Source organism: Orbicella franksi, chromosome 4 (assembly GCF_964199315.1).
Source record: "Orbicella franksi chromosome 4, jaOrbFran1.1, whole genome shotgun sequence".
Lineage (NCBI taxonomy): Eukaryota > Metazoa > Cnidaria > Anthozoa > Scleractinia > Merulinidae > Orbicella > Orbicella franksi.
In genome coordinates, this window is record NC_138148.1 from 16,025,498 (window position 1) to 16,044,291 (window position 18,794).

At 38.8% G+C, this 18,794-nt stretch overlaps 1 protein-coding gene and 1 pseudogene across 1 annotated transcript; both read right to left on the reverse strand.

Moving 5' to 3' along the window:
• Positions 1-925: 925 nt before the first annotated feature.
• On the reverse strand, positions 926-11,545 carry LOC145485556 (uncharacterized). The gene is made up of 8 exons (XM_081464208.1): positions 11,097-11,545; positions 9,818-9,975; positions 5,623-5,719; positions 4,536-4,956; positions 4,032-4,114; positions 3,327-3,434; positions 2,554-2,742; positions 926-2,433 (listed from the first exon to the last, which is right to left on the reverse strand). The coding sequence occupies exons 1-8, from the start codon at positions 11,373-11,375 to the stop codon at positions 2,263-2,265; spliced, it is 1,506 nt and encodes a 501-aa protein (XP_081320334.1). The 5' UTR covers positions 11,376-11,545; the 3' UTR covers positions 926-2,262.
• Positions 11,546-15,782: 4,237 nt separating this feature from the next.
• Positions 15,783-17,178, reverse strand: LOC145484840 (uncharacterized; annotated as a pseudogene).
• Positions 17,179-18,794: the final 1,616 nt, after the last annotated feature.

The window sequence follows — 18,794 nt, forward strand, 5'->3', positions numbered from 1 at the left end:
ATTCATTTTGCCTTTTATTTATTTTTTTGTGATTGTTACATACCTTTTCCTGTTATTATTTTGATCTCGAAATGAAAAAATGAAATTTTGGAGGGAAAAAATGTACCGTGAATTGTCGTATTTTGTTTGCTAATGCCATTGTTAAACGATTCCAGCAAATGGAAAAAGGAATAATTCTGCAACAGGTAATTTATCTAGTTCAAGCTCAAAATCCCATACAAGTGCACGCATGATTATTTGTTAATTTTGCAAACTGTCCAAATTTAATACATATACGAATTAGGGCCTGTAGCGATTCCAGATATATGTTACTGACAGAGAATAACTGAAGAGTAACGTATCTTAACTGCCTGACTGGTGGTGTCGGACGAACATTCGACCTGCCTGTGGCATCCATGAAGTTCCAAGAAAGAGAAGTTTGGTACATTGTTTCTGTTGTTGACGAGAAGGAATGCCAACAGCATACAACAAGGCTAGTAGTTTTAAAACATGATGCAGTTATTGGGTGCCTAAATTGATGATGCTCGTATTTGTAAAGTGTTAGACAAGGTTTACGCTAGTAAATTTGGCACTGCAACACCCGTTCAAAATTCCTGTTAATGTTCAAAATCCACATGCAACCGATTATAGTAAGTCCGTTGAAAATGTTTTTCTAATCCGGCGCAAAGAAAAGCCTTCTCGTGAACTGTTCGCCCAAAGCAATTTACTGTTCTACTTTTGTTGTTATTGTTACGTCATTCTATTGACTAATTTGCGCATTATGCTTGCGTCACACAAACGAGAAAGGCAGCATTCACTACCTTATAGGAATTTAAGATTTGCTTGGGGTTCTTGGAATCTCGCTCTGCACTGTGCAAAAGACAAGCTACTAAAGGCACTGATCTTCTAAGCTACTTCACTTGACCACAAGACTCTCATGAAGAGCTTTTCTTTTACTTTGGTACATATAAATTTATTCCATAAACGAAGAACGTTGTTTCCAGATGTAATAGTGTTTGATTTAAATTGGAACCTGAACCTATTATGTTACATCAAACGAATGAAATAAGCTGAATACAGATGCAATAGCTTTCAAAGAAACAGAGTTCTTTTTTGTGAATTCTATGATTTAATGATGACCAACTTCTCCATTCCTCTTACCAAAATGGATGACACTGAGTTGGTCATTTTTGTGTATTTAAATTGGACGGAGCCTAACTCTCAATTGAGGGCAATGAGTGGGAAAGTTCTGAAATACAACTGTCATGTAGCAATTCCCTGCAATAGTCTAATTATTTACAGTCCTTAGTTCCAGCACTCTTTGGCAGTATATCTGTTGTGGTTCAATTTTACCGCTGGCACAGTCTGGTACTTTCCTTTGGTTTCCATTCATTATCGCATATTAGGCACACACCAGAACAAAGAAAAAGACCAGATTGTACCTAGCATCTACGAAGAGCTAAATTGAACCACGACATATCTAATAAGAAAGTAGTTTTTACACACGTAATGATCGTGATTGTCAGTTTTGGAAAAATTATAGTTTTACAAATGCTACGACTATGTGTGACACGTTGCAGTGGCTCGTCACTTAAGGTGGCTCCATAGGGTAATAATTTATGCGTTGCGCGCGCAAGTGTTATGTTTTGAATGCTGTTTTTGCATTCGCTTTCACACCTAGTCCTCTCAAACTTATTACATGTAATAAGCAAAGATTAAATAGTGTTTTGCTTTCATCTCTGTTAAAATTTGGGATTTAGTCTTAAATAATAAATGCCCAAACAAAAGTGTTTTTTACTGGTTTTATGGCTTTATTTGTGATTTTCATGAATTTCCCTCAGTGAAATCTTCCAAAGTTTTTACATCACATCGCTTCCAGCGGGATACGAATTTTAAACACGAAAAAAGTAGGGGTTGTGAAGGCAGTTTTTTCGATATTTTCAAATTTATGTCTTTTACCGCTGCAAAAAATGTGGTCTTATAGATTTCCCTGAAAAACGAGCTCCGACTAAAGTAAAATATTTTCTACCAATCTGCCAAATTTTACGGAATTTCACCGTAGGAAACGCGAGAAAATTCACCGTCAGTTTTGCTTTTTGTGCTCGTGTTGACGTAATAAAATATCGAAAAACACTGAAGTTTTCCTTTGAGCGCGCGCAGATTACTTCCTCAGCGCTTGCGCGATCGTAAAACCATAGGGAGCCACCTTAAAAGGTAATTATCAAGAGAAGTTGCTACCACCGCGCCTGGATTGAATTGCTTCCTCTGTCAGTTCACGATTAGTTATGTTGGACACTCCCAGTAGTGAATGTAACAATACATCTGGGAGTCCCCACTAGTCAGAGTACCCTTGCATGTACACGTGTATTTTCTTTTTCCACAAGATATGCTGCTCGAAAGTGTCACAAATTTTGCGTCATTCGAGTCACAGTTAACACCAAGAAACTTCTTACCCTGCAACATATAAAATATAGTCGATGAAGTTAATAACAAAAGAATTTATTTAACATATTGCGTAATTTCATGTTTCATAGGGAAAAAGCCAGACTTTACTATAATTACTTTTAAACCTACATTTAATTCAGTTTTTTCGACGACTGCGGTTGCATATGTATCCGGGGTTTTGCCAGCGCTGGATCCTTTTACGTAAGAACAAAGTGTCAGATTGCCAGAGCCAGGTGATCCGGGGGGTCCAGGAGGGCCCTGGGTACCATTGTATCCAGGTGGTCCCTCGGGAAGCGGAGCTTTACTTGCATTAGTCACCTGGAATACCAAAAGAAGTTGTTTATATGGTTGTGTTGAGCTACAGTAGGTGCTCAGTTGCAACCGCGTCTCAGAATCGAATCATGAAAGCAACTGAAAGCGAAACTTAATTGAAGCTGTATTCTTCTAATCATCAAAAGACAACTAGTTTTAGGTTTGTTAGGACAAATATATAATCGAGATGCTAAATTATGGCTCACAGCTACGGTGTATTTAGTTTTCGCAACTCATGATAATTTCAGTTTGTTTCAGCCACTGCCTCTAACCTACAAAAAAGATCTACCCTATGTAGAATAACTCTGTTTTGCACTCTGGTGTCGGCTTCTCTACTATGGTCCATTCCATCTACGAGAAGCGCTTGCAATGGTAGTTGTGCTCATCAAAACACTGCAATTGATGACTACAACTACCATGATTCCTTGAAGGTGCATCTCACTGAGGAAACTGGCCACTGACTAGCACTACCACAAGCACTACGTTGCCACCACCACCGGCAGCACCTGCATCTGCGCCACCGCCACCATCACTGTCATTCCGTTCTTAACTTTACCATAGCTAGACAACGCTGCTCTCGTCCCAATTACCTTTTGATCCAGCTCCATGATTTGTTGTTGGACATCGATTAGCTTCTCAGTTAGACTTGCGTTCACTCCTTCCTGTATCGCAAACCAGAGATGTGTCGTATTTTGATCCTTAAATAGATGAAAGGAAAGTGATTCAAAAGCTGAGCGACTCAATATGTTACATGCGTAAGAGTAATCAAATAGATTGTTTACATGTCGAAACTAAGTGTTTGTGTTTGGATTTTTCTTCTGCTAGTGTGAAGAGTTTTTGTGACTAAGTAGATTTTTTCAGTTAATAACTTTCACCGGTCGGTTTTTTTTTCAACTGTAATTCATCCTGTTATCATCTTAACGAGTTTCTAATTTCTCTCGTGATAAGGAGAGAAATTAGAAAAGGTCGGTGAAATTTTACAGAACTGTAAAATAATCTAATATTTTAATTGAGTTTTAAGTGACGTCTTAAACGCGGTTCACTTTAAGTTTCTTCTAGCGATTTAGTTTCTAGTTCCTTTACGACAGAAGAGCTTTAACCTAAATTAAAAAATGTTAGATGTGTGTTTGCATTAGCGAAAAAAAAAAAGAAAAAAAAAAACATTACCGCCCCTCGTTAACCTTGTAAAATCGAAGTACAGTCACCTTCATCAGTGAAGAATTAAAAAAATGGCCGAGTAGGCAAAAAGGTTTACAGGGAAGTGGCTACAGCGAATGTACTAATGTATAGCCTACCATTTTATTGCTTGTCCAGAATTGAACATAAGAAATGTTGTCCTTTATTTGCTTCACCTCAGCTACTAGATTCGTCAATGACTCTAGTAAAAAAGAAGAAAAAACCAAAACGTAAATTAATAAATGAATGATTAATAGATACATGTAGGAAGACTGACAGCAATACAGACGGAGAAACAACGAAACAAATTCCTGCAGTTTGTGAATTTTATTCTTACTGAATTATTCGGAAATTCCTCGTGCTAATTTCTGCGCACAAGCATGTTCGATTGAGCAAATGAAAATCACTACCCCGTACCGGAAGTCATTGGGGGCGACACCGGTTGCATGACGAGTGGTACATGCATGTCAGCTGCGTGCTCAGCTGGCGATCAGTATACGAGTCCAACTTTTTACGTTTCTGTCATACGTGACTTACTTTTCGGGCTGATAATCGACATGTTGTGCAATTTATAACACTGTTGCCCGCTACACGCAGTGAAAACAGTTTGTGATTGTACTTACCATATATAGCTCCACAACCCTTCTGATCGGCTTTTGAACCCGTATTGTCGTTTCGAGACATCATTAAAGACAAAGCTAAAATCAAAGTGGCGGCGGCAGTTAGAAAAGCAACAGCAACAACTGCGGTTGAAATAAACACCAGTCGCCGAATCAAAACTGTGTCCGATTGAGAGGCGTTCCGTGTTGACCGCTTGTTTTTCTCCTTAGCTCTTCTCGTATCCTCCTCATAGCTTATCGGTTTTGTTCCATGGGTTGGACTTTCGACACCCTCCACGTCATCATAGATTCCTGCCTGAGATTCTTTTTTTGGGGATTCCAGCTCATAATAAAGGTTATCCTCCCCGGTTGTTGTCTTATCCATCTTTGAATGATGCTCACAATGCGAGGAGTGATATTCGTCTTCCGCTATGTCCCTGTTCTTCTACTCAAACACCAAGGAAAGTGATAGTCCTTCAGTCACGCACGTTCCGTCATTTGATATTACGTGTCAACCTCAGTTTCTATTGTTAATGAATATTCCATTGGAACAGGCAGAGGCGGGTTAACTTTCAGTGTTGATTTATTTTTTAATTACCTCTAAGTTATCGTTTGGAGATAAAGGTATTTGAACTCTTCCCGACTTTAATATACACATTCTGACTAATGAAAACTTATTTAATCTTTAGAAAACTTTTTTTACGGCCAGTATACCGTTGCTTAAAGTGTCTGAAAGAAAGTTTGACTTATTCGAATAGGCAATAGCGAATAGTACGAATAGTAACGAATAGTCGCCAATATTAATAGTCACCGCTTTAGTTCAGCACTAATCTGGATTCGTTGAAATTACCCCGTGGAGCAATAGCGTTTATCCGCGGACGCTGATAGATTCGACCACTGGCTGTAGATTGCAAGTAGTCTCTCTTTCGCTTAGACCTTCGTGCGTGACGCGAAAGAAAACCGCCAAAGAAAATGGCCGCGCGAACTCCTGGGGACGAAAAGCACGCGCGCGTCTCGCCCTCTGGATTTCACGCGACCATCTTTTTCCTCGCTGTTTATTTACGGTCTCGCTCGACGGACTAAGCGAAAGAGGGACTACTCGTAGTCCAACCAAGCTGAAGAAATTGTATTTCATAGATATATTGTTCCCAAGGCAAGTAGTCGTTTGAATTTTATCATCTGTGCAGTTGTCGCAGTATAGTTTGTAGCTGTTATTATAATTTAGGGCGAAAAAAGTATTTCATATTAAGGTGGCTGAACACAGTTTTTGATACCTGTGTTTCATTCACCTTTTTCTCTAAAACCCTTGATCCCTCGGTCGCCAGAAATGGCAGCAAGCAAGTTAGCAACACAAACTTTGACTTTTTGATGGTTAAGCTGACGTATGTGCCGTTGCTATGGCAACATGAATAAATATAAACAGGCCTTTAAAATCGGTTTTGTTTATTTTAGAAAATCTAGTCATTAGATGTTCTTAATAATGTACATGCAACAAGCTTGTAACGATTCTCACAAGTTAACACCATTTTGCTAATAATTTAACAGAGGGATCTTCAATTATCCCTTTTTGAAGGTTCACTGGAATATTTAGAATTTCCTTTGTTAAAGTTTAATTATTTTCCATACTCCAGTTACTTATTTCCTAAAGTGTTTTCGTGCCAAATTTCGTGAAATTCTAATGGGTGGTTCTCGAAAAATAGGCGTATTTCCGAGAGTGAAATTTTTCATTCAATCGCAATTTTTTTGACTTACTACGCATGCGCTGCATTTGCAATCCTTGTGCGCGATTAAGCAATCTTGGACTCATTTTTTAGTTAGGGTTCGACGTTAAGTACAGTATTTTTATAGTTTGATTTCTCAGTTTTTTTTCTTGGTTGGTTTTTCCTATTCCGTAAAGATTTTAGGCCAGCAGGCTGGTTTTCCACCGACTAGACTCGTAACTCCTCTTAATATCAGCCAGACAATTACTATTCGCTCAGATTGCAGAGGATTTCAAAGGAGATTTACGTGAACGTCATTGTTTACATTTTGTTTAATTAGCGACTTTGCTTAGAAAAGGAATCATACTATACACAGATTGACTTCAGATCGGTTGTTTAAAGAGCCTGGGAAAATTCTCAGCGAAAATTTTAGAATTTCCTGTGTAATATTGAAGGGAATATTAGGTTTAAACCCTGCACAATTCGTGTGGCAAAAAGCGCTAATTAGCTTACACAGTCGCTAGAAAATTTTGATTTTTTTAAACCCAGATCACACAAAAAGTATTAAACACATAGGGCTCAAATTTCTAGCGAAAGTTATTCTTGTCGTGTTCTTCAGTATTCAAAACTGATATGTAGCTTGAGTAGAGACTGAAACGCTTATGTCAATGAATCAAAGTTAAACACGACTTCTTACTCCACCTTAGAGAAATCAAATAAAGGCCGTGTTTTGTCCGCTGTGCTGTGCATGTTATTAACAAATTTTTCGGCCGAGGACATTTAAAACAGTAATAGATAGCATTCATCTGCTATTATTCGCCACTCTTAGCGACTATTAGCGACTGTTGACTATTATTCGCACTATGCGAGACTATTCGCACTATTCGCACTATTCGCTATTCTCTTTTCGCGATTAGTATATACCGCGATTAGTATATACCGCGATTAGTATATACCGCGATTAGTGCTTTTCGCGAATTCTGATTGGTTACTCAAAGCTGGCACGGTGAAGGTCGTATGCAAAATGGCTTCCCGGTTTGCTACCGTGGCAGAAGAACAAATTTTAGCGGTAAACGAGCCGGCTGCCAGCCGTCCCTGAGAACACTTAGGGGGCTACAAAATTCGGCTTGAGAGGTTTTTACAGGTACGGTTTTATTATTCTTAGCCATGAAGTTATCCGGCCCTAAACCGACACAAAACGATTTGTTTACAATTGCTAAGTTACGTGAAAGTTATCGTTTTGAGGTAGCGAAATTAAAGCAATGTCAACAGTGAAATTTTATAAAATATCTTACGGAATGGTTTCAAATGCAGGAAGAATTCACAACTCGCTTAGAAGAAATGTCGGCAGAGCAACTCAACAAGTGCCTTCAAAAGTTTTACCTGTCCGCATGAAAACCGAGACGGCAGTCTTTATAAGAAGAAGTCCCTTACTGCAATTCGGACCGCTTTGGACCACCACTTGAGAAGTCCTCAGTTGTACAAACCGTTTTCTATTGTTGAAGGCAGCCAGTTTACCGTGTTTACTGTGCTGTCGTTTCACTAAACACACGAGACACGTTATGATTTCTATTTTTGATCACTGGATGTATTATGTGACTCTTCTGACATTTTGCGCGCGAACTTACGAAAAAAAAAAGATTTTTTGCAGTCTTCTGAGTCAATTTTTGCGGATGTTTTATCCTACTGCTTTGGTATATACTTAAACAATTATTCCCCTCAGTGTCGGTGGCTAGTAGTGGATATTTACCGAGTCGGGCTTTTGCCGTCCCCCTCCCCGACCCGACAAGGTGTTACAAGGAAAATATGCCACGCCTAGTTATTGTTGCAATTGTTTAATTGTATTTTCAAATACATCATTGTAATCATGGTAGCTTGTTACATGCATGTCTTTATATATGTGTTTTATTACGCAATGATCATTATACAACTGTCTTAATCAGAGTCAATGGCCTTCCCTGTTGTTCTTTCAGCGAACGAGAAAGCGAAAAATATGTATCTGTAGTCGACCATTTTATGTCTACAAAGCGCCAAACTTAATAACATTATTCTATCTGCACTGCCTTAAAATGTTTTTTCAGAACGTTAAAAGTAATAACGTTGTAATGCGTCATAGTTAGGCATTAACCATACGCAGTCATCAATGATTCGTATGCACTATATTCATATCTCGGGAAGGGGGCACTCCCTTATATGGCCTATGCAGGGAGGCTCCGGCCGTAAGGGCTACCTTTTTCAGGCTTCAGGTATATAAAAGCGTAGAGATTTCACTAGGTGAGGCATATGAAAAGGTAGAGAAATCTGTCATTTAGTTATTTTAAAAGGCCTTTAATTAAAATTTTTTGAAAAAATGCACCTTATTGCTGTATCATTTCATTTATCAGGCACTACATGAAAATGACAAGAAGACTTTGTTTTTGGCGATTTATTCTTAATACAGGCCAGTCTTGAAAGTATGTCCAAGGTATACGAAAGGTTCATCTTTTCTGTCAAGATGGTTTACAGAAGGGCAAGGGGCTGGACCTTGGGAGGAAGCATCCCCGTATTGAACTTTGTAGAGTAGCATCCCCTCCGGAACTAACCGACGCATGCCACCGACCAACTTGGATTCCCTGTCCGGGCTTGAATTGCCTGTCTAATTTTCCGTAATATATTGTACGATTTCCTCCTTACAATGATTTTGGATTAACTGAATCAGATTGCTGACAGGGTAGTGCTAGCTGCAGCAGCAGAATTTATTTACATTGCCTTTACATCGCACGATGACTGACCTCTTCTCGAGATAAACTGAATACAAATGATAGACTGTTCCAGTATTGATGACCAATTTAAAGTCCATTACGAGCTTATAAACTTATATAGACGGCACTTTAGAGGCCCTGTTTTTAATTTAAGAGGGTCTATTTTCTAGCTCAAATGAAATGATGCTCTTTTTAACAGCATTTCTGTGCCTCAGGCCCAGTCCACACTACGCTGGAGAAATTCGAAAACGGCGGTTTTACTTTGAAGACGCAGAAAATGTTTTCCGTCCACACTAGGAGAAATTTGAAAATGCAACAATCACCGGCGGAAGAAATGCTTGGCAGCAACCTTGAGGTTATGGGTTAATCACACGATTATCGTGACGATATCGTTTTCGAAAAGCTTTGTTTTCAAGATGCTCGCCGTTCAAACTTAAACTTCAAATTCCTGTGAATGGCAGAGAAGTTTCGAAAGCTCTGTTTTCCGTGGTCAGTTTCTCGGAGTTAGTGTTGACGGTGGGCCTAGTCGTAGAAATAAAGCTTCCTTCTCAAATTTCTCCAGCGTAGTGTGGACAAGGCGTTAGTTTCCACTGAAGGATATTTCGATCCATTCCTTGCGAACAACAAAATGGCCTATTGTGCGTATCTTGATTAACTTTAAGTTTGTTTTAGTAAATACGTAATACGTTAAGATTGTGGGGGTATATCTAAAAACAAAGACATTTTAACTAAAGAGATACGCCCACTATGGTGGTGTGGGCTAATGCGCCCCTGGTGCGTTGTTCCTCTGTCCCATGTAGGGTTACAACAGTGATTTTTTGATGCTGAGGTTAAAACATGATTTCTCTCGTTTTAGGCTGGACACTCCCAGTAGTGAATGTAACAATACATACTATGGTCTCCACTGGCGATACCACCCTTGCAGGTACAAGTGTAAGTTCTCTTGCCACCAGAGATGGTGCTTGAGAGCAGCACTGTTTTAGCGTCATTCGAGTCACAGCTGACACCAAGAAACTTCTTTCCCTGCAAAAAATAAATAAGTTTATGCAATTACCTTTGCGAGTTGATCAAAATAATAGTATTGCATTGGTTAGTCAACAAACATGCCTCTTTCTCCGCAGTTCTAATATATGATCTACCAGATATTCACTTGTACTCTTTTCTACAGGTATACACATTAGGAAGAAATTACGTAACCAGCTCCTAGTTGGTTTGGTCCTGAGGTGGTGACTTTCCCTTTTCTTATCTTACTATGTCAGGAGCACTACCTATGTATAGTTTTTATCTGTACAATTTATATACATTTTTTTGACACTCTTATACATTCCTAGATAGTTTAGTTTAATATTTATAACCAATTGTACATAAATTTTTACTTTGTTACTTTGTTTCCTTGGCGCACCTGTAAACTAGCTGGTGCGTCCTGTAGACTCTGCTTATCATATCTATGGGAAGCACCGTTACCATAGCTAAGAGTGTGGTCCAAGTAAAATAAACTGTCTGTGTCTATGTCTATGTCTATACACAAGAGCGAAACCATATTCTACCGCGCGTGCACTAGACCTTTCCTATCAATAAAAATATTTTTCAAAATGCTGATCAACTGAGCCTGACAATACTAATTGTTAGTATAGAATTATTGTATTATTGAATAGTGTTGTAAATAATGTGCATTCCAATGATAAAAAGAAAAGTTTGCATTTGCCATTTCCTCGGCTCTTGGCACGGGCTGCACGTGCCATGCAACAACTTATCATAACTGAAATTAGCATAATTTGGTAAGGAGTAATGAAGATTGATTTTCCTCTGTTTGTAATTAATTAGTAATCTAGTTTCCATTGGCCTCACTAGTAAGATTTTCGGTTAATTTAGTTCCAGGAAACGCGATACTCATCTACCCTAAACTCCATTGTGCCACTAGAACTATAAAAATGAAAAAAAAAAAAACTACTACGCCCATACGAAGATAAACCAGCACATCGTATTCTCGGTAATGGACTGGAACTAACTTGCAATAGAGGCTCCTGCGGGGGAATATTATTAAAAAGAGATGAACGTCATTTGCATTAGAAAAGATTCCTCGCATTAGCTTCAGTTGTAAGCTAGTGAAGAATTTGAATATGGCCTATTACTTTGTGACGTACATTTGATTCAGTTTTAGAGATCGATTGACGCGCATAAGCCGGATCCGCAACAACGCCAGAGCTGGCTCCTGTATTGTAAGAACAAAGACCCAGATTGGCAGAGCCAGGTGTCCCGGGGGATCCAGAGAAGCCCTGAGAGCCATTGTATCCTGGTAGGCCGGGAGGACCAGTGAGGCCTTGGGTACCATTGTATCCTGACGGTCCGGGAGGTCCAATGGGGCCCTGGGTACCATTATATCCTGGCGATCCCTTGGGACCTGAAATGTTACTTATGTTCATTAACTGAAATGAGAAAAAAAAAAAAAAAAAAAAAAAACCATGTCAGCTGCGAAGTGAGCCCCCTTTCAGCTGCATAATAGTCTGAAATTGAATCTAGTTGAGAATGTGGTTGACCAGAAAACCTGCACTGTCAATGGGCCCTTTGCACGATCCAATGACATACTACGGAATTGATTATGCTGGGACGCAAGTTACACAGTGGGACTCTAAAAAAAAAGGAAAGTTGGGCTGGGCTGGTACGAGTTCCTTTGTTTTGGAAGTCCTACTCACGGTGTAAGTTGTGTCCCAGCATAGCTAATTTCGTATCATGGGACCGGATCGTGCAAAGAGCCTACTATTTTAAGGTGTCTAGTAACGGTTTTAAGCACTAGCAGCACCTATACTTTGATGGATCACATAGCTACTCTTTCTCAGTATGTGCCAGAATAATGGGATCCAGCAAATCCCCATGCATTTATTGGCAAGCAAGTTCCGGTCATTTTCTGGCATAATAGGTTACTATAGCAACCGGGGTACAATTTCAATCATCTGCAGTTTTAACTTTACTAGCTTTTCACCCAAATCAAGCCCGTATAAAGATTTTTGAACTATTATTTTCCGCCTACTTCTGATGTTTTTAACAGTCTTCTCCCTCTACCTTCTCTTCCAGCTGTAAATTTTTTTATCGAAGAGCCTGTATTGCGAGCCAGAGGTCTCGTGTATTTTGTTCCTAACAGTAGAGAACGAACAATCTATATCGAGATATTCAGATGTTCAGTGAGGGGCAGCATAAATATGAATTTATTTTTACAAATCATATTTGGACCGTTCGAGGGCTTTCTTTTAATCTCCTGTATTTCTCTTGTTGATGAGGCAATTTAGGTCTACTGCTTTACCAAGTGGACAAATTGAGGTTACTCAAATTAAGTTTTGAGATGTCCAATTCTCACCAGCGAACCAAAATTTCTTATCCCTTATTACCCTGTTAAAGCACGGTTGCCTCCATTAACGAAGAATTTTAACTATTTTAGCGATTAGATCGATAAGTAAACTAAAAGAAGTGTGACAGGGGAATGGTCACAGTAAATGTGTTACGAAGCTCCATAATTTTATAGAATTCAGTATGTTTGCATGTTGGTTCGTGACCACCAACTCTTTATTTTTCGGCCGACACACTCATCGTCTAATCCAGTAGGTAATGAACACATTCTAAAATATCCTATATGGTAGGCATGTGTGGGCACACCCTGGACGATTAAACACTGATCCTTTAGGAATACTTACCCAAACACGTCTATGCGACCTTCAGAAGCGATCCTTATGAAATTTCCAGATTGAATCCATCGATTTATTCGGGGTCTATTTTCTGAGTTTGATCGGTTCTTGATTTGGGAAATCGACAATAGCGTAGAACTGATTCATTCAGATTTGTGATTATTTTATAGCGAACGAAGATTTTCTCATTGGTCATTTCCGAGCAAAACTTCCTCCAAATTATTGGCACTCTTTCAGAGAAAACCAAATTCGCAAAGGACTGTTTGCTTTGAAAGTGTAAGGATATCTTAGCTCTTAGCCTTTGTCCTTTTATCCTTTGCCTCCAATGTGACAGACGAAGAAATTATTTTATAAGTTAATGACTGAAAGGTAAGCTTTTGACTTCTGACTTGATTGGACGTTGCCTTTATCAGCTGCAAGAAAACTGATCATTCATTCATTTATTTTATTTTAATTACTGACAGGAAATATGGATTTAACAGCCAAGTGGACCTGCATTTTTTTTTGCTCCACGTTGAAGGCTTCTGTCAATTACAAACTAGATTGGCTGTGTCTGCCTTGTGGCTGCTCGTTGTTTTTGTAATGTTGCTGTTCTTGCAACTCGTTTCGAAACGACTGAGTACTCTAAGTGCCCTATCGAGCCATAATTGCGGCCGAGACACGCCGCATCATTGTATAGCACAGGCTATATTTTGGTAACAACAACCAACCAGGTCGCTCACGATGAAGAAAACAAAGACCCCGTCATGATTGTTGAACTGTTTCCCTTTTTCTACGTTTCATTACCTAGCTTACTACCTAGCAGTAACAGTATACTTTTGTTAATTGTGGCATGGTTTGGAATTAATTCATTTTGTTTCTTTGATTGCCTTGTAGTATTCTCATATTTTCCTATTGTTTGGCATGGACAATTTACTTTGTTTTGTCAGATGTCTATATTTTTGTCCTTCTAATTCACTCGGTGCCTACGTAATTTTGTCTGTCAAGTTTGTTACGTTTGAAATCTCGGCAAATATACATTATGAGTAACCCTCATTTTGTTTCTTAAGCATCGCTACGATGCTTAATCTAAGAAGAGGGACATGTCATGAATCCATTAATCTTCGTAGAATTAAGTATTTTTGGTTTGTGATTATCAGTTGTTAACCATTTTGTAGCTACCGCCTTAGTCTGCCCGCACAGAAAACTTTAGATTGTTTGTCTTAGTTCATTAAGAGCGCTCCGCTCCGCTCCGAACAAAGACCTCCACTGAATGGTTATGTTCGGGTTCGTCTACTGGCCTTGGTCTGGATCTCGAAAGGAAGATCGTCAACCTGTTCAGGTTTCTCGTTCTGTAAACTTAAGCGATTATTGGTTGTTTCAAGAATTTCAGCTGCAGTTCGCTTCTGAAGATCTCGTGAAAGTGTTTGTGGTCACTGGCTAGGTAGATTAGATGATGATTGTGTCAGCCAGAAGCCTGTTAAAATAGAAAAGACTGAAGTCTACTTTCCCGGTCTCTCTTCGTTCGACAGCAGTAAACCAACACATGTTCTAAATCATAACCTACCATTTTGTCACTTGCCAAGGACTGGACATGAGAAATGTTGTCCTTCATTTGCTTCAGCTCAACTGCCAAATCCGTTAATGAAGACAGAAAAGAAAACAGAAAGCAAAACGTCTTTAATGAATGAATGACTGAATGTTAGGCTGTTATGACCCTGTCAACATCAAAGGAGGTTCGTATACTTCTTCAAATGATACGAAAGCCGAATTTGCCACAGGAAACAAAACATCGAGCCGTGCTTTCTACTATCCAGCTTCTATTTTGGATGTTAAAATAATTCTTGCATAAGCTATTGAGCACCAAAAAACATCATGCGCAACCTAACGGTGAGAAAAAAATTTCGTGCCCTAAAAAATTGCCCAACCTTGTCAAAAAAATAATGGTCCTTTGCTAACATGCAGCGGCTTTCGCTGCGAGAGTTCGCTGTGAATTGTGAAAGTCAATGAATTTAGTATCAAAGCTTCTTCTTTACTTGATATATCAATGATATCAAGGATTTGATTTCGCTTAAGATGCTCTTCTAAAAGCATTTGAAATCCTTTAATGACTTCTCAGTGGGTATTCTCGATGTCTTTTTCAGCCATTTATTGGGCTATTTCGTCTTCGCTAAACGTTGAAATCTTTCATGCAAATTTTCTAGCCTCCTGTTGCGTGATGCCAATCGTGGACTAATTTTTATTTATTATCACGCAATTTGTCAGTCGTTTAGATAATAATGAAAATTGTAATGTCCCAATGATGTATACATTCCAAATTAGCTCAGCCTTATGTAGCGTAGTCTAAACGAGACCAAACGATGATAACGAAACGGTTTTAATAAAGCTCATAAAAGCCCGTCATTACTAGCCGTAATACAACAACAACTACATCTGGGATACATCTCACTCTAGCTACTGCGCAAGCCCGAAGGGACTATGACAATATAACATCGTTACACCTTACTTCTAAAAAACTCATCGGGCGATCTCGACAATCATATACGGGGAATGAATAAATATACCACAAACTGCGACGATCAGGTCACAACATCGATTACATCTTGACCATCTTTAAGGGGTAGGATACCCTCAAATGGACCAAAAAGTTTGTTTAAATATGGTGAAGAAAGATCAATTGTGTGCTATTGCGCTCAAGAAGAGAAATTAAATTTCTAGAGTTTTACTCAAAAGGGTTGCTATGGAAACCAGCCACAGCCTTTTGAGGTAGTGTTTTATAGTATTAACGCCAACACTCCCTGCTCTTTTACGAAACAAGATTTGACTGTCAAATAAGCATATCGTGTAAGTTTCTGTTTTGTTCTGTGCAATGAACCTAAGTTTTGACAGTTAACTCTTATCTTCAGTGCTTTTTACAGGCTTTATTTGGAAATAACCTTATTTTTTACCACACCCAGAGGAAAAATCATCTCATGTCACATCACGACACTATTGGTCTTTGATGAGCCCAAGTTTCGGGAATTCTACTTAAAAACCTTGCAAAGTAGAAATGTTGGCGCGAAGTCAGTCGGTACAAAAGTAAACTTTTGAGAAAAATGCACTTTAAGTTTCTTACACGAAGTATTAAGCATTTAATAGCAAATAGCGGGGGGGGGGGTGCAGATTGGCTCTCGGGGGAGGGGATGCAATGGTTGTTCTATTTTGTAAAAAGTTACCGCAGTTGTGGGAAATATTCCTTTTCATAAGGGAAATGAATGAGCCTGTGATGGCAATTTGAGGCAATGCTTTTCACAAATAATTATACCAATCGAGTTGTGCATGTCTTAAAAGTTTTTTCTAAATAGTCTCGTTCATATAAGTTAAAAATAATCTATTTTTTTGGTCACGTTCTTATAGTAAACAGTCGTTGCTATGGCCGTTGCTACGTGAAAAAACTTATACCACTGTGTACTTTCCTTAAATTTCACACTCATCTGGAAGGAAATTCGGCAAGATCGTTTCAGAGTTTTTTTGACAAGTCCTCAAGGGTCTTAAGCCTGGTATTTCCAAGATAATTGAATTTTTCATGAACATCGCCGTATTTTAAGGTATCCTACCCCCTTAATAGAGGCAAATGGTTATGAAACCTGGCAAAGTTCTTTGTTGTATATTTTTGTTGGTTATTTTGGACCCTGCACAAACCTGGCGAAATAGAAAGGTGGTTATGTGTGCTCATACAACTAACCAATAGAAGCATTGCGATTATGTAATTCATACATAGCGAATGAGAAAAAAGGGAAAAGTTGTGCAGGGTCAAGGGCATAAATCTTAGCCTCTTTGTTTGTTTCTTTGAGGTTTACGAGGCTTCTTAATTACCATTCCCTCTATTAACTAAACTTCTTTAAATTTGGTACTTTAGTGCAATTTGTTCGGCGAATATGAAACCTGCCGAGTTGCTTGCGAAAAGCGTTCCCAAGAATTGTCTTAATATTGCCATCAAATTATTTTAATTACAGCGGTCATGAGTGAGTTGGTCGACCATCAAGTAAAATTTGCATAAAAAAGATATTTTGGTTAATGCTTTTTCTCAGTACTCGTGATTTAACTCACCATGCACAATAGTTGAATCTTTTGAAGCAGTTGAGTTGTTTCGAGACAGCATCATTGTTAAAGCTAAAACCAAAGTGGCGACAGTTGTCAGGAAAGCAACAGCAACGATAGCAGCTGCAATTAACAGCATTGGACGGAATGCCATTGTTTCCGGTTCTTTGACTGGTTGTCCTTTCTTCTTTGCCTCCTGCGCAGACGTCTCAATGCTCGCTCGTTTTGTTGCCGGGATTTTGCTGTTGACATTTACTTCACCGTAGGCTCTGGCTTCAGTTCCCATTTTGGATTCCATCTCGAAATAAACGTTGTCTGTTCCGACTTCTGCCTTATTCATCATTTAATGGTAAGGGATGTTCCTCCGCTTCCACAGTAATGTTGTGACTAAATCTCCAAACCTACGTCAAGTCAAAAACAAAGTTTCCCCGAAATCTTTTGATTTCGTCATGTGACGAGGCTTTTTGACATTTGTCTTCAGTATTTACATACCAGATCGGAACAAGTAGAAACGCGTTGCTTTTCGGAATTTCCCCGAAGCAATTGTCTGGAGACAGTCATCAAAGGTTTTTTTTGTAACAAACAAAGATAATGTGTATTTCTGTTCGAAACCAGACGGTCATTAGTCCCACAGAATTTTTAAATATTTATATGACCTGTTGTTTGAAAAACATGGGCTGATAGCTGTTCACTCTAAATGCCAGCGACCTTCACAACTTCGACGTTTTGATTGGCCTCCTAGCGTAGGATATTCATCATTGTCGGTACAGTTTCTTAGGTAAGAGATCAATAGAAAACGAAATCCCTGAGAATGATTACGGAAAAACATTTAAAGAGAAAACGTCTAATCAAAGGTGTAAACTAGACGCTCTAAGAGCGTTGACTCGGGCTTCCTACCACAGTATCAAATCGTACTTTACGAAAACGCCTATTGGACACCGTGTGACAATACAAGCAAACTAAAGAATCAGGATATTTTAGCACAAAAGTTCCGCTTAGATATTTGCTATTCAGGTTGCTTCGTTTAGTATCCTCCTCATCCTACCGCAAGTTGTGAGTTTAAACCATTTTGGTTCAAGAATGAAGCACAGCTGTCTACGCATTGATGGAGAAGTTGTTCGCAAAGAATTTACGAGGTCTTTTTACAACTTATGGCGATTACTTTGCACATGTTAGCAGAAATTGTACGAAGTTTGTTTACTGGTCTTGGCGATCCGAGTAAATTGTGTAGTTGAACATATTTGCCGTGTTGCGATCTTAAACCCTTTTCAAGAGTCATATCTTCTTTGGAGAGCGCACAATCCCTTTCGAGAGAGCCAAAACGAATCATGATAAACTCCTTCGCGAAAACAACAGTCCTGTGAATAGGCTCAAATTGCATTGCACATAATTTGCATAAACTTTCAAGTTGTGTATTTTGCGGATAACTTCCAAGAATGTGCGAACCTTAACGCAGTTTATGAAGAAATATTCAAGCTACAAATTTTTATTGAATCAAGGCAAGAGTATTTTTTAAAAACGACTCTCATTTTTAAGGGAAGATGCGGCATTCTGTTTTGCTATTTATTTTGGTTTCATGCTCGTCTAGTTCATGTCACGCAACATGATTTTCTTTTACAGTCAGACACAGTTTTTTAAAAGAATTGGCGATTGCTAATTAAGACTGCTAAATATATTTGAACTACTAGTGAAATAACTGGCTAAACTATTGTAAATGCAGATTTTCCTTAGGACTTGGCAAGAACATTGGTTCGTCAATAATCCCGCACAATTCCCCGCACAATCGAAGGTTTAATTCTCCCGCACAATGTGCCTCCAAACTCACACGTTTTTTTTTTTTTTCCTGCACCCTACTTGAAAGCCAACTAACTAGGAGGTAAGATATTTAACTCAAGTTACCGAAAGTCTTATCTTTACAACATTGGAGATCGACATATTTTGCGCGGTGCAAGAAACAAGTCGTATGTTTTTAATGAGCTACGAGTCCAAAAACGTTTTCGTATTTAGCTCGTTTTATTGCAATATGATTTGTTTTACTGCAATGTTCTAAATAATAACAGCAGTAGCCACATACCGTCATTGACTGCCTATTTTTTGCCAGTGTTT

Coding starts and splice junctions, on each gene's coding strand:
- LOC145485556 (XM_081464208.1), bottom strand. CDS start 11,375: ATGAACATAAGTAACATTTCAGGTCCCAAGGGATCGCCAGGATATAAT. Junction 4,115..4,535: donor GGGTTGTGGAGCTATATATG/GTAAGTACAATC, acceptor CTTTTTTACTAG/AGTCATTGACGAATCTAGTA. Junction 2,434..2,553: donor TCGAAAAAACTGAATTAAAT/GTAGGTTTAAAA, acceptor TATATGTTGCAG/GGTAAGAAGTTTCTTGGTGT.